Here is a 22,340-nt window from a genome sequence, read left to right on the forward strand (position 1 = left end):
GGGGGTTACATCGATGAATACAAAATTTATATATGTATATTGATTGTATTATTTTCACTTGTCGGTATCAACAAAACTATAAGATGAGAAAAAGCTTTTGACCGGTAGTATGTACCCAAAGTATATATACAGAGCCTGCTTTATTAGAATTAATTTTTTTTTCTTCTAAACATCTTTCTTCTATTCCAATTTCTTTATTTTCTTTTGTTTTTTGTCGATTTTTTTTGTAGGTACTTCCGTTTGAGTACAATATTTATACCAAACATGTACAAATTATTGAAAGTATTCCTAAAACTTGAATTGGTTTGTTATTTCTCATTACTTTATCAATTTCGAAAAGCTCATCGAGATGAAATTGGTTTAATACGAGAGAACAGTATTTCTGACTTAAAAAAAGGTTTAATACAACTTTGGTAGAATAAGTGAGGTCTTTTTAATTTTTTTATAAGTAAATGTCTCTTTCCCTACACAGTAGGAAAAATGTAAGGAAAAGTAAAAGAAACTTGATATTCATAATCTGAGAGATAATGCACAAATAATCTGAAGTTTTTTCTTCTTTCGTGATCCTCGTCTCTCATAGCTACTGAAAGATTTGGCTCTCTATAATTCGAACTTCAATCTTGGAACACCTAGATCAAGCACAATTTTTACCGATATGCTGCAAAACCTATTTCACGAATCCTATTGACTGCACTAGTTATGGGTTTTCATAACGATTTATTTGTACAACATAAATTGTTACTAAAAAGAACGAAATTATTAAACAAAATATGTATGATGTAAACATTCAGATTAAATACTATAAAACAAATTCTCGGCCTTTTTTAAATTACTAGTTGAACTGTCATAATTCCATTCTAGTTTTTCATGCCACCTATATATGATTGCTTCACGATATTTTTTATTGACGTACTGTCTTTTGAATGACATAACAATTTATTGCGAACTCGTGCATTTGAATTTTTTGTAATTTGAAAAATGAATGTTCTAGAGTTTGGAAATATATACAATATTTACAACTTGAGGGTGAATATATATGATTGTAAACATTTTGTGACATAAAGGTGATTTTGGTTTGGTTAGCACAGATTGGGACAGTACGTATAGACGAATCCTAAAGTAAACGTTAGAAACTGGTGCCATTATTCAAATGCAAAGGCCCTTAAAAACTCTAAATCTGTATACTCACCATATAATTAATAGCCATAGTAGAAACAGTGAAATATATCTTGGGAGAGTAAAACACAGTTCCCAATATCAGGAAAGATTTCAGTCACATCGTGAATCTGAAATGACTGAAATGGAAAAATATGTCCTCAAAATTCTTCATAATTGTACAAGGTGCTTTGTATTATTACACACTGAAAAGTTTTATTTGGAAAACTGTGTTCTCAAAATGCTTTACAATGAATTTTGCTGTGGTTGTACTCAAGCTAGAAAGTACCATATCGAAACCATTCTGGCATTCGAAAGGTTTGAGATAAGGGTACAGTTCATCACCAACATTATTTGGAATCTTCATTCAGGAAACTGGGAATTGACATAGAGGATAAGTGTTTAATAACTCTATTTGTCGCAGACGACCAAATGCTTGCGACGAGGATGATGCAGATTATATGGTGAGAAAACTGGACAACGAATATGCATAATGAAGTCTTAATATGAATATGTCAAAGACAGAAGACGAGGAGACCCTGGACTGCAAATAAATAGGGTTAGACTATGTAGACAGTTCGAATTCCTTTAAAGCATAATTTCGGAGTGCAACAAGGGAAAGAAGCTACACAAATTTTAAGCTCATTTTCTCGATCAAAATTTACATAACAACAAATAGAAGTACGTTGGTAAATAGATCAGAAACGTTGAGAATAAAAAAAGAAATATAGAAAAAATAGGATCCACGGAATTGGAGGCCCTAGAAGAGCAAATAGAACATCAAGGTTAGATAGAATCAAAAATGACACAAGAAGAGAGCGAATGAACCTGTAAAAAACAATTATAGAATATATTAAGAAAAAGCAGTTGATTTGGTACGGGTACGTGCAAATGATGGGGGAGGGAAGATTGCCAAATAAATAATAAAGTAGATCCCGATATAAATTAATGAGAATCTTATATCTGAATGATAAGAACTGCAGCGACAGAAAAGAGTGGCATACTCTGTCCAAAGAGAACAACGCCAACCAATCTACATCATGAAACGTGTTGCTTCAACGGGACTATAGAGAACCGCTTTATGATCGCTAAATCACTAAAGACAAAAATGATAATCCCAAACACAAAAGCTAGTGACTGTCTCCAACGATATGGTGCAAAGCCCGGTTTATATTCTAACAAAATTGTGTGTTTGTGTGGAGTATGCGCAAAATCTTTAATTGAAGAAAATCCGGCGTTTTTCAAAATCTGCAACAAATGCAAAACGAACTTTGGAAAAATTAATAAACTGGGATTACAATACTCGCTTGATACGCACCCTCGGATACTCATTTATTCCGATCTAGGAGATAAAAAATGTGAAAATATGATGTCTGTTGAATACACTGTGTGTTTTTATAACGTTAAAAATATTTTTACAAAACTTAGGTTTATAACGTTAAAAATCTTTTCAATAGTGGTTCCCGTCTTCGTCGATGGCCTAGCGGAATAATGAAACAATAATCAAAGCAACGTTGCTACGCTGTTTACAAAATAATAATACTTCTTACAACAATAAAAATGACATTTGAGATGTAAACAATGTCCAAAATGCAATCACGAGATATTTTAAAGAAAATCTGATTGATTTTTATGGGTCCAGCATAAAAAATTCATGTACATGAGATTGCAAAATGTTATGAATACCGAAGAATACTGCCTTTATTGAACAAAAATATAAACTGGTCAAAATTTAATCATTATAATTTAAAAAAGTTACATCACTTTTCGTTCTCCCTTTGTATAATCAATTTTCCATTACTGTAAAAAAGTACATATATCCCACACCTGGATAAAATAACCCAAAATTATAGTCAACGATATATGAATTCATGAAATAAAATTCTATTTATTGAATATTAACTACTTCACATAAATATATGTTATATTTGTTATAATGGTTGATAATAATATAATTGCGTAACATGATTCATATAAACTATAGAAATGTTCGAATAATGTATGAGCATTTTATTGTCGGTGTACATAATAAAACAAGCTGTGATGGTTTGTAGATATTTTTATGGTCCAAATAATTTTACCTATCTCCTTCTTTATGTATATATAAATATACTCTGAAATAAATGCCGTGTTTAGTACTGACAGCTGCAAATTAAATAAAATAAGTTAATATTGATTATAATAAACTGCCATGAAAATCATATCGAGTACTATAAAATATTTGTACAGGAAACATAATACAATATTTAGTTCAATGTTTATCCAAAATTATATAAAATTAACTTATTCCTCTCTGCAACATTCGGCATTGAATTTTATCCTTTTTGAAACAGTTGCACAAAAATTTAATCCGAGGAAATAGTTTTATAACAACTAAGCTGTTCAAGAAACTTACAAGAGATACCAAGCTGATTTTTGATAAGTTGATAAACATCGCTCAACTTTTGCATATCAGATCAATTCAAACTTTTTTTTGAATAACTGAAGCAGTCTGAAAATACAACTCACTTTTGCTTGGCAAAAACCGTTTTGTATTCCTGAGAAAAAAATCTCATGTTCCAGCGAGTTAAAAAACATCTGAGTTCGTTTGTTTCCAATCGAATGAGCTTGAATTAACTCAAAAATATTGCGTTTTTCGGAAATAGCTTTCGGTTTCTGACTTATAACTCACCATATTTCAATAACCTATTCAATTTTACCACTCTATCAGAAGGCACGGCATCTTCTTGTCTCTATTTGGAAAGCCATATGCAGTACATTCCAATGAGTACTATGCTCTTGTTCTATCCACGGCAACCGTCTGCCATTAGATGTAAATTACAGTAGGATCAAACTCTCTTTTAGTGAGCCTGTCCTCTCTCTCTCAGTAGCATATGATTAGTGAACCTCTACAGTAAACGAAAAGTAAATGAAAATTACTTGTCCATGCTGGAAGTAGTCGATTTTTTTGGTAATTAGTTAGATACTGTTGTAAATAAACAAGTGAAATTCCCTATTCTGGAAGTGATCTATCAAATCCTCGTTTAAATTAAAGTGAAATTGAAATAATGATTAGTGCTGGCGGTAGTATGGACACAAGGGATATGCACATTATTTCATGAAATGCAACCAGTTCGTGACGTTATCTTTGAATCTACGGAAAACAGGATACAAAGGAAATAGAGATAATTAGGACACATTGGGAATGAATTGAGGAAAGGTATATCAACAGTACTGGATCCAGGCTTTTTTCTCCGATTTTTTTCTTATAATCAACAAAATTTACATATATTCTCAAAATATCTAAAATCCCCCATTCTCTCTTATTTCAATGTACATTGAAACTGCGTAGCATTTAAAATGCTCATAGCTGCAACGCACCACTGCTAGTATCAAAAAGAATAACAAATTAAAAATGAAATTAGTCGGCTGCATAATCAGTGCACCAGTGAAAACTTACGTAAACAACTGCACAAACTCAACTCCAACTTTGTTAAGCATAACAGAAACTGTGCATTGAAAAAAGACAAGAAATAATAATCTAGCATATAAACTGCATTTGCAAGCAAAATAAACAAATTGAGAACAGTGAGAAAAGAGAGAGAAATGCTATATTGTCAAAAAATCTACAATTTCTAGACATAAGCTTGTAGAAACTGAGAAACAAACATAAAAATAACTAAATAAAGATACAAATTCCAATATACAGGAGAAAAGCACAATGAGTAACAAAATTATAGGTAATAATTAGTTTATAGCAGTCCATAACAAAAGTTAATCCAGTATGCAGCAGGGCCGGAACTAAATATTATTATTAGAATGGAAGTAGTAAGTATTGGAGATGCGGGCTTACGAATTAGACAAACAGATTCAAAGATGAATAAGGAAGGAAGAGTCAGAATTTTTAATTTTTTAAAGAAGTCCCAGTAGTGAGCCCTGCTGATTACTCCGAGTAAATATCTTACAGCTCTCTGTTGTAGTTTGAATATTCGCTCAAATTGAGTCGCTCTACACGTACCCTAGAAGGGAAGAGCATATCAATAAGGGCATGATAAACTGTTAAGGAGGTGAATAAGTTCAGTTCTTTGGACACTGATATCAGCGCAAAACATGAGGAACTTAATTTTTTAGATAAGGCGGCAATATGTAACTCCCATTTCAAGTAATTGTCCACAACAAGCACTAAGAATTGATTTTTCTCTTTATATTTATGCTGAGGTATAATTATAGCCGTCTTAAGGCTATTGGGAAAAGTGCCATTTTGAAATGAAACGTAAATTAAAGTCAGTCAGGCAGACTCGAAAATATTTTTAATGTAAATCCATCAGATCCAGAGGATTATTTATTTTTTATGTTATTAATTGTACTGCGAAACTCTGCTAAAACTACGGGCAAAAAAAAGAAACTGTGTAAGTTAGCATTAGCATCAGGGAGATATGAAAACGGATCATGAAAGGAATTATAGAATTTGATAAATTTTTGGCTATATTCACAAAGTGATTATTGAGGTTATCAGGTGAAGTAGAGGTTATGCTCAATAATGAAGCCTTATTTCTTAGATCATTCACAATGAACCATGTCACGAGACTTGGCGAGTAATAAATATCTTTGGCAGAGTTCATTGTTTAATAATAAATTTTTCTGTATAGTGTCACGTAATTTTTGAAGAAAACACTATCCGAGAATTTCCTTAGGTGAGATAAAGATCGCATGTTCCCTAGAGATATATATAAGCCTTTAGTGGACCAGGGTTTAATTTGCTTATTTTTAATACAACTGGGAAGGAATGATACGACATAATTTGCGAGAAGCATTTTTAGTATTGGTTTTTACCGAATATTTTGTTGACATTTCTTCATGATCGAAGAAATCTTAATTAAAGACAGTACAGTCGGTGGATTCTTGATCATACGATGACACGACATAGTCTATAGTACTAGAACTGGTCTTAGTTATTCTGGTTCGTGCCGTTATATACATGACCATACCAAAAGAATCAAAAATTGACTGAAGGCAATGATCAGTACACACACAGTACAGAATAATCAATATTGAGATCGCCTTAAAGAATTAGTTCGTGTTTTAGAGGTAAGGACTCCAGTAAGGTCAGTAGTTTGTGATAGAAAGTATGCACGTCAGTGTCAGGTGTTCTATAAACTATATAGAAGTCATAAGTCTTGTGGTAGACGATAGAAAATTCGAATACTTTCACAGATATTATATCATATATCAACTATGTTATTTCGGAAACGTCGTTGTTTGTGGACATGATCATAGTACCTCCATGAGAAAAATTAGTTATATATTATATTGTTATTATGAATATTAGTGTCAAATGTTTTAAACGTGCCATCAGTATCAGATACTGTTTTTATGGAAAATTGGCAAAAATATTTGACCACTAGTAAGGGAGACGGTTATACCTTGAAACATTTTTTTTTAAATTTCACACAGAAAATATTTAAATAATTATTGCAAGAATTTGAATTAGTCAATTCAATTTGTGTACATTCCTGTATCAAATTCGGCAATTAAATTTTTAAAAAAGTTGTGCATTAAGAGTGGGTAGCACAAACTTTGTATCCAAGGTACATGTGGTTATATACCTTGGAACCAACATCTTGTACCTTGAAACAGACAATGAAAAGAATAACAAAATAACAGATTTTAAAAACGAAATTATGAGGAACCAATTGTAAAAACTCAAAAACATTTTTTTCCTCTTGTCTCTTCTGATTTCATCCTTCTCTAAGATACCGGCTGCTATCATTGTTCTTCTAGTCTTTCTCCCTTTCTTTATGTTTTTCCTGGCCAGTGGTTTTGGAAACCGCTTTATTTCTTCTGGTGAAATAATTCCTTTTTCGAGGGTTTCTGCATTTGAGTTTAAAGGTTAAAATGGTAGAGTTTTTAAACGGGCCAGCTCTTGGTTCATTTGTTGTTTCTAATTTATTTGAGGTTAACGAGTGAGTCTGATTATCAGAAATAGTAAAGGTTGGGCTGTGGTACGTCATTTTACAAATTGCGATCCGTTACGCAGGAGCCCATAAAATCTTACTCTGAAAATATTTCTTTGTCCAGTGGATATATTCCGGAAGGTCTAAAACAATTTAAAATATTGCTGGGCGTGAAAGCTCGAAGAAAAGCAGTTTCTAGTACCTCTGCTACTGAGTAAATGTCAAACGTTTTTTCTCCATCACGAAATATCCAAGACTCTACACTTGGGCTGTAACAGTTTCTAAGAGAACCATATCTAATTAAACTAAGTGGCTAGAACCGACTGATTCAATGGACAAATGTAAATCGTAATTGTTCAAGAATAATATAAAAATAAACATGTCGATCTGCTAAGACTTGTTGCCTCGGGTTTTCGAATTGATAGAGCGTTTTGACGTCTTTTAAGAAAGCCGTGCATCCACTCCTCACCAGCAATTTGCTCTACATCCCAAGTAACGGCATATTGTTTTTCTAGGCCCCTGCAAAATTTACCACATATTTATAATTTCTTCTGTTATCTTTAAATTTTTATGATTCTCTAAAGAGTGTGGTGAGGCTAGCCTTAAACACTTTGGAAGCTTCCCTGAACCTCATTTTTTATGGATCTTCATAACATACAGCCTCTAAGGCCTCTATCAAGGAACCAGGATTTACCCGATCTCTCTTCTTACCATCTAACCTCTTGTACCATGGAACGCGTTCCAAGGTATATGAGGTAATTTTGTTTTAAGGTGCAAGAGGATGCATTTTCCCAATCAATTAATTTTATAGCTTAGAGGTTATGTTGAAAAAAATAAAAACACAGCGTAATTACTTACCAATAGACGCAAGATGTAACTAAAAACACCACTTATCCACAATCATTTGCAGTTAGCAAAACATTCTTGAGAAGCTGCAAAAAGTTAGCTACAGTACCGGATAATAAGCATAAATATCTAAAGACAATTCTAAAGGCAACAATAATCAACCTACAAAAGAAGGAGGAATCAGGAATTGTAAACAAAACTACCCGAATGTGTCTTATTTCCAGTAAAAAAACTTGTAATAAGAATGAAACCGCATGAAGTATGAAAAATAGTACTCCACAAACCCAAGGAATGAATATATATCAAGTAATTGGAATGTAGTTATATGGAAGGATTTGAGAAATATTAGATTCGACGCAAAAATCGAAAAAGTTCAGTTGAGAAAAACGGTAATTGTTCCACTACATAAAATTTAAGGTATTTAAGGTAACTAGTATACCTTTAATACATTATTACATACATTTAATGGTCACAAGCAAAATAGAGAAGAAGGGGTGAAAACCAAGGGGAAACTATGTTAATTGAGAAACATTAGTCAGGTTTGAATTTAGAAGGGTTAATAAGATTGAACAAAAATAGAATGCAATTTGAATGAGTAGTAGCATCCAGTAAAGAGACAACACCAAAAGAGAAACATTGTATATGAGTAACAAAAATGATTCCTTACTAGTGTCGAATAAGATCTCCAAAAATTACGTAAACAATTTGCTAGACATTCTATAATGGTACATATTAGCAAAAATTTTCCAATTCTCATATGTAAGAAGACTAGAAACACAAAAGTTAAGAAGGGCATATGTGACAGTTAAGTTCGAAAAAGTAGCAAAATGATTGATGAACTTTTGAATCGGGAGCACAGTGCGTTCATTTTTATATTATCTGTTTTTGCCCATCATTTCAAATTCTAGGTACTATAATATTAGTTTGCCGTTTAAATACGCAGGCTTATTGAAGTAATAGTTTGGAAGAGAACTGTCTAATCTAAATGGGCGCTCCAAAGTTCTTAACAGCAAGATAACACCCGTCTACGTCGAACTGTGGGGTTTCTACAATTATTTGTTTGCCGTTGCGCTGGTCACTATATTTAAATCACATCGAACATTTGTGAGATATAATTGGAAGGAGAATGTCCAATTAACATTACTTTTCACATAATCTAGCCCAGTTCATCCATTCATTCAAATTATTTGGAACAAAGTATAGTTCTGCTAATACCAAGTTCAAAACACTTGCCGACAATTTTATTTGATCTATTATAGGCGTAGATATCTCATTTTATAAATTTATTACTTTCATAAATACTTTTGAAAATATTTTTATACCCCGTTAACTTGCTACAACTGAATATTAAATTGTTAAACGTAAATAGACGAGTAAAATTTACCTGGTTTAAACAAGGTACCAGACGTGAACTGAGCCCTTTTGGTACCCCATTCGTTTTTTTTTTTCTAGAAAACAAAATTTCAAAACACAAAACATAAAGGAAAATAAATTCTTTGCAAATAAAACAAAATAAAAAAACATTGCAATTCCAAATTTTATCTTTATAATAATAATGGTAGTCAGAATCGTCTGAACTAGGGTCATCATTTGATTGAATTATGACAGGTTGTAAAGAGGGTGATACCATATACTCATCTTCTTCTTAGATAACATGTTCAACACAGTTTTTCCAAATCTCTTGGCGGTCTGCTGCTAAAACTTTCTTTACGAGTTCAACAACCTCTTCACTCAGTTGTCGAAACTAATAACATGTTCGTAATTCTGATTTTACGTTTGCTCAAATTAACTCTATAAAACTAAATATGCAATAGTAAGGAGGTCGTCTGAGAAGAGTTTGCACAGCTTGTCAACATAATAAATTTTCTCTAACTTTAAACCTTTAATAACAGTACGCAATTCTCTGCTTGCTTCCGATAGCTTCGGCCAATAGAAATGCATTTATGTTTAAGATTCCATTTTATACGGGGAGTAAACATCATTTTTGATTTCTTAATTTGGTATGAGAACTGTGCGTATTTATAAAATATTGATTTTTTCTCGCATAACTATCTTCTGCAGTTGATATTGGAAGAACTATATCATAAACATTAATCACCTCAAGTAGATGTCTGGAGGTATTCAAATACATGTTTCCAGAGCAAATGGTAATATTTTATTCAAATGTAATTATCTAATTGCTGTTATCAAGATCATATTAACATAAATTCAAGATCGAAAAATTATTTTTTCTGAGTGTTACGCTTCAATGATACTTTTTTGTATCTACTTAAGCTTCAATATATAATGTATGTCGACCGGTTCATACTTTCAACAAATTCAAAAAATATTTTAGTCAGTCTCTGATAAAACCAACAAACAATTGAGTTATTTCATTTATGTTATACTAGGCACTGAAAAAAACACAAAAACGATCTATTTTTAGACTAAAATGAAAGCTGGCGCTTTTATTAACAAAACTGATGAACAGCTCTCTTTTGTTAAAATTGTTCTGATATAAAAAAATGTCTGGCAATAGAATCCCTTGTCAGTAAAATATGAAAGAAATCATTTAGCGTACACTTATTCGTTTAAAATGATAATTCAATTTATAACAGAATTCGAAGTAGTTTTATACATTTAATAAATATACAAATACTTGATCAAAAATAATCTTACCTTCTTTCCAATTAAATTAGCTTGCAAAAGCTCCCCATAATATTGTTTCCAAGACCGTTGGCAATATTCATACTGAATATACGTTTACACCACCACTACACCAACACTAACAATTACACTGTCCATAACCAAGTTATCGTCTTCAGAGACTGAATGTAAACTAAGGAGGATCAAGAATTGAGTAATAAAAAACAACAGATGCCACCTTGCAATATTCTATTACGAATATAATGCCTCCAGCTACAGTAAACAAATCAGCATTTCTGTATATATTAACGTTTTTCAATTTTGTCTTGGCTATTTGTTATTTCCTGAAATTTGTCTTAATCAGAGCATATTATATTTGATTTGCTTTTTTCACTTTGCTCGTTATCTATATATCTATTTTCTCGTTTTCTGTAAAAATGACTGCCAGATATTCAAAACTGGTAACTCTATGTATTATTTGTTCTTTTGCATTTCCGTATCTTGCGATAAAATTGGTTTTTTGTTCATCTAACTGTGAAAATTTATGGCATGTACTTATGTTGTTTAAGTGTCGATAGATGAAATAAAAGTCGTATTAAATAATTCTTGTCCGGGTATCTCCTCCATACCAAAACAGTAATTTCAATCATAACTGTCGATTAAGTAATTATGCAATAGCTATAACAGTAGAAATTGATAAAAATTTGATCCTGATTGTTTACTTATGATCCTAAAACAAAGCGATAATCCATGTAATGAAAGATCTCATCCTCATGATCAATCAATGACGATTATTTTTTATTTTTCGATATCCATGCGAGAGTGTACTTTGTACCTTTATTGGTTTATAGAAGGTCGAGCTATCGATCAACATTAATACCGTCATGTTTTTGATTAAGTAAAGGAAAGGGACACGAAACATGGAAGTAGTGAGTAGTGAGTCTGTTGAAGCTGGAAAGAAGAAAGCAGTACTCTTTCTTAGTGAACTACTAACAGAGGAAGTCCACAGTTTCGAATAATGGAATTCCTCTTTTTACTTCTTAGACCTTCTTATATGTTCTTTTTTGAAAAATCTTCTTGACTTATCCATTTATTGAGATATGATCAATTTTGTCAATCAATACAAACATTCTATTAAATTGACCAGTAATCTGACGCCCTACAAAACAAAAACTCCAGATTAATCAAAACAAAATGGCTACTGTTACTTTATTGTATTATTTATAGCTAAATACTTACCCTACTTAAATATCTTGTCATAGTATTTGTCAGAGAGCAAATATATACTACTGTAAGTATGATAATTTTCGACAGTGGAGATTTCAGATGAAATATTCCCTTCACTTGGATAGGCAACATGCAATATTTTATTTTTGCATTCATTTTAAAGAATTGCATGTATAATGGACCACAAATATATTAAAGAAGTAAAACAGTGTAATTTATCGAAAAAATTTTTTTCGAAAGACCATTATTCGATGCTGTAATGCACGTTGATGAATATATTTTTTATATGCTTAGTTAACCTGATTGTATGTAAAAACACGTTAGTAACTTACCCTATTCATCTTCTTCTTCTCATGCCGTCGTCTCATTGAAGGTTGGCGACCACGTTTTTAAATGCGTCTCTGTCTCTCGCAACATGAAACAATTCTTCGACGCTGAGATTTGTTCATTCTCTTGTGTTACGGAGCCAGGATTTCTTTCCCTCTTATCCTGCATTATGTTCTGTAACAGTAGGTACTTGTCCTTGCGTAAGTTGTGTCAGATGTTTTTCTTATTTTGATAATTGTCAACAGCTTTCTTTTGCGACCATTGCGTCTTAGTACTTCATCGTTGGTGATTCTATAAGCTCAGGGTATTTTCAGGATGCGTCTATAGAGCCACATCTCAAATGCTTCAAGTTTTTTTATCATTTGAGCTTTACAGGTCCGGGTTTCCACTCCGTACAGCAGTGCACCACACATAACATTCCATGAATCCTATTCTGACGTGGAGGTTTAGATTTCTGTTTGCAAACATTGAGGAGTACTTGACAAATTATTTCCGAGCCATTTCAATTCTGAACTTGATTTCTTCGTCTGGATCCATTTGATCGTTTATGACTGAACCAAGGTACTTGTATTTTTTCTATATTTATAGTGAGTCCTACATTTTTACACTCTCTTTGAATCTTTTTGATTCTCTCTAATAGTATTTGAAGATCTTCTTCATTCTCAGCCAGTATAGCAGTATCAACGGCGAATCTTAATTTGTTGATTAATTTTCCTCCGATCTTTACCCACTCATGTCCTCCAGAACTTTCTGAAATACAAACTGAGAATATAGATTAAATTGTTGTGGAGAAAGAATGCATTCTTGGCGAACACCTTTTTGAATTTCGATTTCGTCTGTCTCCATGTCCTCAACACGCACTACTGCCGTTTGATTGTAATAGATATTTTTGATTAATCTTATATCGTTTGGATCTAAGTTAATAGTTGTAGAATTTTCTATTACGTACTTACCCTATACTTATTAAAACATATTTTTAATTTCATAATCGGAGAACGAAGTTGAAAATTCGATAAAGTTTAAAAGATATGAAGGAAAACTTTTTCTGAAAAAAGGTATACCTCATAATTTTGAATACCACTAAAACCTAAATCAGTAATAACAACAAGAAGAAAACTTGAAATCGCATAAAATAACATTCACTCTTACAACCATAACCTGAAATAAGTTGCCATAGCAGGAGTGACGTCACTAAACTTTGATTGCTGTTTTGAAATAGGCTTTGTTATTGAAATTCGTAATATCTTTTAAAAATGATTATTATATTCTTCTTCTTCTCTAGAACTCTTTATGTCCTTTCTAGTGTCAGAGTATGGAGATGTTATATGATTCTTTGTTACTCGATTGATCTGCTGGAATGTTTTCCTTTGTCTGTCCCCTTTCTGCGTTTCTTGTTGTAGCCAAGTTTTCCTGGGTCTTCATATCATTCTCTTTTTATATATTTTTGTATCTGTCACTTTTCTTCTTAGACTCTGTGGTGTTACTCTTTTATTTTTCCATACCAATAAAAACATTTCTCAAGTATTTTCTTTCCTATTTGTTAGTGTTTGAGCTTTTCTTTAATTACCTCATTTCTCCTCCTATCCATCCTCGTTTTCCCTGCTACTTTCTTCACTTGTTCTATCTCCGGTACAACTATTCTACTATGTATCTTTTTGTAAATTATTCAAGTTTCACTTCCTTATATTAATTAATGTGGGTACAGTTATCGAGTTGTATACTTTTGTTTTTATGTCTTCTCCTATTTATTATTTTCTTTTTTCCCTATATCTCTTTTTCCATCTTCTGTGAAAAGAAATACTAGATATTCGAAAGTGGCCACTCTATCTATTATTTATCCTTTCATTATTAAATCTTTCCCATGTTCTCTGTTCTGATTCACTAACCTATCATCTTTTTGCATTTCTCAATATTTACTAACAATTCTCAGGTCTTTATCCATATGTATACTTTTTCTTTTATTTTCTTAAATGTATCTGCTAGTAATCCGTCTATTTTTATCGGTTCTATGTTTTTGTAGTAAATTATTGTCTGCATTTTTTAGTTCCTCTCTTTTAATAGAAGAGAATTAAGACTATCTCCTTGTTTTATTCCCATCTCTATGTTATTTTTCTGATTATTTCTAGTTTCCTCATACTATCCCATACCATTTTTCGATCTATCTAGTCGAATGAATACGACTCCTTTCTACTAAGCTCCTGCTCCATTTCCTTATTAAAGTAATTCCTTAACTTTGTCTGGATGATTTTCGTATATCCTTTCAAACCAACTGACGATAAGCATATTACAGACTTCGTACATTAGGTCATCTCCTTTTTTATGTAGTGGTATCAATCAATTTTATATTTATATACTAGATAAAATAAATATTTTGATAAAGACTTAAAGAAAAGTCGAAACGTCAATTTTATCTATCTTTCAAAAATTATTAAAAAAACAATTTTGAAACAGAAAGGACCTAAAATCAAGAAGATTGAGAAACATAAACATATCAAAAGGTCTAAAAAATAAGATAGATATCATATTTGCATCTATCTATTCTCATATATACCAAAGATTATGCACGGATTATGGAAATTTGTCTTTAAAATTATGAATGAAAATAATAGTTTTTTTATTGACAGCTGCAATAAACAAAATATATGAATCCTTATGAATAGAACTCTTTAATATTCTTTGTCCTTTTGAAAGAGGGAGGTTCGTTGGATTGTTTATGAATGGAATGGGGACATTATTCATATAGGTGAATAATATTTTAGGAAAAAAATTTCTCTGCGGGGCTGGAATTGTAGTGGATTTAGAAGGGTGTGGTTTGGGCTGAAACGAAAGAAGCAAAATGCACTCAATCATACAAACAGCTCTTCGGAGTGTGTAATAGATTGTTTGTTTATTTGAGTAAGCGGGTAGAACTGCATTAATCCCCGTCGTCGGCCATTTTACTGGTAAACGAGCTTATCAGGTAACATGGAAACCGCAGAATATTCGCAACGCCGACGATTTTCAAGAGTGTGAGGTCAAACATAATAACGCTTAAGAATGTATTTCATTAGTTACAAGACGTTTTGTTGTGTGTTTTTATGTGTTTCAACTGTGAGAAAGAGAGAATAGAGTATATAATGTTTACTGTTGGTGACGTTAGAGTGATATTATTTATTATAAGGAATATTTTATTTCATAGAAATGGGACGAGGAGCTGGCCGAACGAGCTCAAAAATGGACCCAGACATGCTATTCTGAAACTCATGATCACCAAAGGGACGTCTGTAAGTATATCAAAGAAAATTATAGTCATCCAAGAGAACTAATCTTTAAGTTAATAAATACATTGTACATTGGCCCAAAAACACTCGAAAATCTGCAAAAAGTAGGAATACTAATTGCTTAATCATCATATTTACCATTTTAAAAATGTAAAAATATCACAAAACAATTCATAATAATTTTTAAATTCAAATGCCACTTAATGAGATTTCTTTAGAATCGGACCTTTTTTCGTGTGAAGACAACAGGGAGATAACTTCTGGATGGATCGGCTTTTTCTTTAATAAATTTGTTTAGTAGAGTAGAAATCACATGATCTGATGCTGCTAGAAACCTGTTTAAAACATCAGTCAGTGGTATTTTTCTTGGATAGTGCTCACAATGTTGTTTTATGTATTGTATTACATGTGTTGTCCTAAGTTTTCGAACTTCTTTAGACGTGTAATCAGTAGGAAGCACAGTACCAGAAATGATGTCTAATGTAACTCAATATTGTGCACTGATGATGACTTATAGGATCACGTATACAGCTTTAAGTACCTCTTCGTCGTTTCTTTTACATAGGTTTTAAATGATATATTTGAATATAGCTGCCAAAATCAGTTTGAACCCAACGACAGTATCTAAAAAGCAAGTTAGATGTTTTTTGAGATGTGTTCGATCAGCACTTGGATCGAAAACATCTCCCTTGGGCTCGAGTAAGTAAGATGTAAGTGAGGATGTCATGTGTTAATGAGGAAGGAACTTCTAATTTTATGAGTTCCTCTCAACGAGTCTCAGAAAACTATCAGAAAAGACATATTCTCGTCTAGTCTCGTCAAAATGTAATAAATCTTTTAAGAGAATTACGATAATTTCTTTACTTTTTTCAACTTCCTTATTTTTTATTTAAGTAAAATATGTCAATTAAATAAACTCTTGGACAAAATTAACGCACAACACATATTTTTCTCAATATTTATTGATAACTTAGGGTAGGACAAGTTGGCCATGGACCTTGTTTGACAGTGACAGTGACAGTTATTATTGAATAATAACTGTCACTATACTATAACATGATCTTGTTTCGTATTAAATCTCGTTTTAGACCAAAACATGTTAACATTTTCTTAAAAAGTGCTGATTAAAGCAAAGCTTCTGTTAGAAGCAAGCTGTTGATTGTAATTGTTTTTATTACATGCATGTTTCAATGCGATATGTTGCTGGTTTGTTAGGAAGACATCATTCCAGCATCAGTCGCATAGTGGGGCGATATAATGAAACGGGTTCGTTCCATAGAAGACCAGGACAAGGGCGAAAACGTTGCACTAATCAAGTTGATGATCGTTTTTGATACAACGTGAAAATGAATTATCAGAAATATCGTTTCGAACGGCTAGAAGGCGTTTACATGAAGCAGGATTAAGCAACAGAAGACCAGCCAAAAAACCCTTAATTACCGGAGAGCACAAAGTTTAAAGATTAAATTTTGCAAGTCTACATCAGAATTTGACCATCAATGATTGGAAACGGGTTCGGTTCTCCAATGAAACTAGAATTAGCCTTAAAGCTCCAGATGGACGTTAGCGTGTCTGGCGAGGGCAAGGAGAAAGGTTTACCAGCTGTTATATCTCTCGTAAAGTGCCTTTTGGTGGTGGCTCTAAAATGTTTTTGGGGAGGAATTTGGTTTGATGCTCGTACGGTATTAGTCCTTATACATATGAGGTCTGTGAATGGCCAATAGTCCACCTAATAGTCCAGATATGAATCGTATAGAACATCTATGGGACTATATCAAAAAGAGGATTCGAATCAGAGTCGTCCAGTTTCTGAACACAACTAACTCATAAAGGTCGCTATTGTAGAATGGCAGAATATACCGCAAACTTTTGTTGAACATTTGATATCAAGCATTCCGGGAAGCATAAATGCATTGATAAGAAGTGAAGGAGGACTGGTGTTAGGGTTGACGCGTATGCATTTATTCTCTTTTACTGATTTTTTTTCAATTTGGAGGTATGATAGGTTATTTATGCATTTCCAGCAAAAACAAACTTTGATGGCAATGCAAATTGAGATTATGCTGACTAATTTATAGGTGTTCATTATTATTTTAATCTAACTTAGTTTTAGATTACTTAAAGAGGTACGTTAATTTTGTCCAGGAGTTTATATCACCAATAAATTTTTTTTCTGAGCCATCTTCAAATTTCACCTGTGTGTGAATTAAATGTTAAAATAATTATTATAGGAATAATTCATAAGCCTGAATCTGCAGTTAGCTATCAACTGTTGCTGTAATTCTAATAAGTCTAATAAATACATTCCATACAGAATTTAAAAGAAATATATATAAAAAAAAAATATTTTAGCACGATTTCCTGTGGGCCAAAATATAGCAACTACATGGACAACTAAACCACCTGGTGGATACTATGATACTGAACCTGATTTTGCGGATGCCATCAGCAAATGGTTCAACGAATACAAATCCTTCCATTTTGGCCCTATTGGAAGAGGAAACACTGGGCATTATACGCAGGTGAATATCTATCTATTATACGTCATTTTCATTAGTTCACAAATAGATTGACAAAATTTTCAAAATTATTAACAAATTAAATTTGTTAATCAAATAAAACACAAGTGTTTTCTTTTTTTACAAGTCAAGTCAAGCTTCTGAAATTGAGCTATTAATATAAGTTCGAAAAAGTAGATAGTTTACGTAAAAGAATATTTTTAAAAAACCATTACTTTATCCGTCTACGTGTTGCATCGATCAGAAAAGATATTCGAGAGCATAAATGGGAAAAGATACCCTAAGTATCCCCATAGGGCAAAATATTCTCAGCTTCAATAATTTATTTTGTTCTCAAGCGAACAATACAGATTTTTTTCACGAGCTTGTGTTGGATTATTAAGGGATATTTATCTTTGTAGCTACAAATATTTGTAGCTCATCAAATACGAGGGCATAGATTTTAAAAAATAGTTTTTTCAGAGAATACTCTATAGAAAATTATCAAATTTTGAATGCATTCATACTAATTCTGGAATTAATTCTATTTGTTAATTTATAATATCACAGTTACATTTTTTAAAATATTCTCTATATTTTTGAAAAAGTAAAAAAATGTTGATAGTTTCCAACTTTACAAAATCAATATCAAATTGTAACGTTGCCATTTTTGACTTCACAAGATATTGCCAGAGGTAACTCAACTTTTGTTTTTTACGCTCCACACATAGTTTTGGGAGTTCGAGAAAATGTATGACCATTTTGGTCGTTGGATTAGATATGGTGCACCCATTTCATGACTAGGATATAGTCTGGATTTAATACCGGTAAACACACTTTTGTTGGTAGTGCGTCTATTTAGTAGTTAGTCAGATATAAAGGAAATATTGGGAAAAATTTTCCAAAAAATTGGTGGGAGACTTCTAACAATTACACTGTCTGACGCGCGTTTCAATAACCAACAGACTGAAGACGATAACTTGGTTATCGAAACGCGCGTCAGACAGTGTAATTGTTAGTGTTGGTCTAGTGGTAGTGTAAACAGTGTATTCAGTATGAATATCGCCAACGGTTCCAGAAATTCCAACTTAATAGATCAGTAGTTCACCTTCAGTCTCTGAAGACGATAACTTGGACATCGAAACGTGGATCAAACAGTGTTAGGCTGACCGCAGGAGGATAAATCTGCTGAATACAACAACGATACTCGTTTTAAACATTATCAATAACACAATCTCGATTACTATACTAGAACTACTATCATATGAAGAGCATAGACTCAGGTCAGGATAATTCTGCGTATATACAGTATTTATCCTACGACGCCAGTTTGAAAAATTCATAGAATATAACAAACGAGCATTCCTTTGCTTCATTGATTTCACGAAAAGGTTACGGAATGGGTTAAAAATAAATTAAAATCCTAAGCTATGCCGATTACGCCATGATATGTGCCGAAAAGATATTGATCTTCAAAAATTATAAAAAAACGTTATTTTCACAGGAAAACAATATAATATGACTATCTCGACTGAAAAAACAATATGCATGACAACATCAAAAAAGATTACACTGTTGTGGTTGTTTCCTGGAGAAAACTCCTCTTTAATAATACTAAAAATGCTTACATTAATAAAATAGACATTGAAGCATTAGTTTTGAGCTAAATCAGAACAATAATATTGCGAATAGATTATCTAATTTGAGATCAAATAATAGTAGCAATTGGTTAGCTTATACTGTCTTACTTACTTATTTTTCGTTACAGCTATCATAATCTAAAACAATTTTCAACCATAAATGATGTCCCACATCAAACGACATTTTTAAATGCTACATAAAAAATTAAGTCAACTGAATAGGGTTTCATACACCAACAGGTTTTTGTAATTCTTGAGACATTCCAATTTTGTGGAGATGAAGAATTTATAACGCGATTCAAGATAACTTGGTCTATTAAAGGTGATGTTTATTATTCTATCATTTCACTTTGGCTCAATTCAAACATCAATCAGTTTTATACTTCAAATAGAGCGTCCTGTATTCTCCTTATATATTCAACAGCATTTTCTATAGTAGGTCTTTAGAGTTTCTTATACCTATCTATAGTCGTTTTGACATCATCAGCACTTTATTAAAAACAACGAGTTTTCTCATAGAGTACAGAGCGGTATGTAGGTGAAATTGTACTATTGGAAAAAGAAAGAAAAAGCATTGATTTGCAAATCTCTATCCCTTTCTACTCTCTTCCGATACCTTTGCTTTACCTACCTCTCGAAACCGCGACGTAATGGCGATCCAATTAGAATAGAAAAGAGAATGGTATACCGATGTTCTTTCTCTTTCTATCGGCATTTCAGGCTCACTTGGATTTTTCTTAATGGTAATGTTTCATCAAGTCGTTTAGTGTCAATTCATGCTAAATGTAACATATGAAGGCCTTTTTCATGTCCGAGCCAGTCATTTTATATACAATATTGTATTAAAAGTTGCTACAATATTGTCTTCAGAAAATCATTTTTATCGTAGGTGAATACGATGAAAACTTCCTCTACTAAAGGATAGACATATGCTCAAAAATATCCTAAATCAGACCATTCGCGAAAGATTTGAAACAGTGCTGGCAAAATTCAATGCTACGTGAGTATTGGTGACACGAAGCAAAAGAAACGATGATAGTTATTACCGACGAAGACAATGAATTCTTCGTGTTCATCAATAGTTCAGCCCTAGCTACAGATACAGTTATAAATGAAACCAGTGAATTCTTAGAAAGTACAAATACCATCCGTATAATATTCCGCTGCATGAGTATTGACACGACTTTTACCACAGAATAAGCTTTTGTTCATAGGCATTTGATCGATTTGCGAAGAAAGCAAACTTTTTCAAATTTGCGTTATTTACAGACAAATCTACTTTTCACAATAATGAACTAGTGAATAGTCATAATATTTAGTAATAAGTTTAGTCAGATTATAGGAAGTCACTTAATAGATTACTCTTCTTGTAATGTTTAATTAAATGGTCGAAAATTCCTAAAATTGTTGAATTTTGGAATCTCTTGAAGTATACGAGGATATATTGAAAAATTCTTAGCCTACTATAGAACCAAACAAAATTTCAATGTCAAAATATTTTATTACTCAACATGTTCTCCTCTTAATTCGATACATTTATTACAGCGAACCTGTAACGTCTCTAGACAAAAAAAATGTTTCTTCTTGCTCTGCAAACCAGACCTCCACAGCTTTTATTATCTCCTCTTTGGAAGAAAATTTACGACCTTTTAAACTTTTTCCCATGTGAAGAAGGAGATGATAGTCGGACGGAGCCAAATCTGGTGAATAAGGGGAGTGTTCTAGTAATTCTAACCCTAAATCACGAATTTTTTGCATGGCCACATGAGATTTGTGTGCAGGGGCGTTGTCTTGCAGAACACATTTGGATAGCTTTCCGCGTCTTTTCTCTTTCACTTTTTTCCCGTAGATTGGTCAGTAATGTCGAATAGTAATCTCCAGTTATTTTTCTATCTATAACGAAAAAATCAATCATGATTACTCCATGGCAATCCCAAAAAACTGAAGCAAGAACTTCTCCAGCAGATTTTTGGACACGAAACTTCTTAGGTCTTGGAGAAACAGAGTGTCGCCATGATGAACGCGTTCGTATGAAATATTCAGTGCTTCAGATATCCGTTTTAGCCCAATTCGACGGTCTGATAAAATAATGTCATGAATTGCATCGATATTTCCGGGGACTGACACAGAAACTGGCCTTTCCGATCTGTCATCATCTTCAATGGAAAATTTAACTCTTTTGAAGCTTGCAGTCCAATTTTTCACGGTCGCATACGAAGAACATTGATCACCAAGGGTATTAAGCATATTTTCGTAAATCTGCTTACCTCTTAACCCTTTTAAATACAGGTACTAGATGACGGCTGGATACTCGATTCTCACAATTTTGGTGGACATCTTTTTTCTTTTAATTTACTGCGTGTAACTCTGGTTTACTTTTTTGACGTCAAAATTCACACTGACACTTCTAATAAGTTATTGTTCGTTGCTATGGTAACGCAATATTTTGTTTATGCATGGAACTGGTCTAGGCTAACTAGATATCAATACATCCTCGTATTCCCTCAAATATTAGAACAAACATATGGCTGCTATTAGATGACGCATTCTCTAAATGAAAATGTCCAATTAGATGAATAGGATGGAAGGATCCATGCAGTTGACCACCCATATCGCCAGATCTGATTTTGATAAATATCTTTTTATAGGAGCCCGTGAGAAATATTGTGTATAGTACTACTCCCAATGATGTGCAATTTCGAATTAGGACAGAGTTTGCTGCAATTATACATAACCTTATAAGATATGTTGGACCATCATTTAAGCTCAGGGTTACACTATGTATTACAGAAAATGGTGTTCAAATCTAGTAGCTATTATTAATCATTT

The 22,340-nt window shown here is 32.5% G+C and overlaps 1 protein-coding gene across 4 annotated transcripts in view; it reads left to right on the forward strand.

Annotated features, from left to right (window-relative positions):
* Positions 1–22,340, forward strand: part of LOC130444137 (scoloptoxin SSD552-like) — a 103,353-nt gene that overhangs the window by 59,099 nt on the left and 21,914 nt on the right. For all 4 annotated transcript variants that reach the window (XM_056779199.1, XM_056779184.1, XM_056779192.1 and 1 more), the window contains exons 4-5: positions 15,292–15,376; positions 17,726–17,895. In XM_056779199.1, the coding sequence (XP_056635177.1) occupies positions 15,292–15,376; positions 17,726–17,895 (255 nt within the window). The remainder of the gene's footprint in view (positions 1–15,291; positions 15,377–17,725; positions 17,896–22,340) is intronic.

Source organism: Diorhabda sublineata, chromosome 1 (genome assembly GCF_026230105.1).
Source record: "Diorhabda sublineata isolate icDioSubl1.1 chromosome 1, icDioSubl1.1, whole genome shotgun sequence".
Taxonomy (NCBI): Eukaryota; Metazoa; Arthropoda; class Insecta; order Coleoptera; family Chrysomelidae; genus Diorhabda; species Diorhabda sublineata.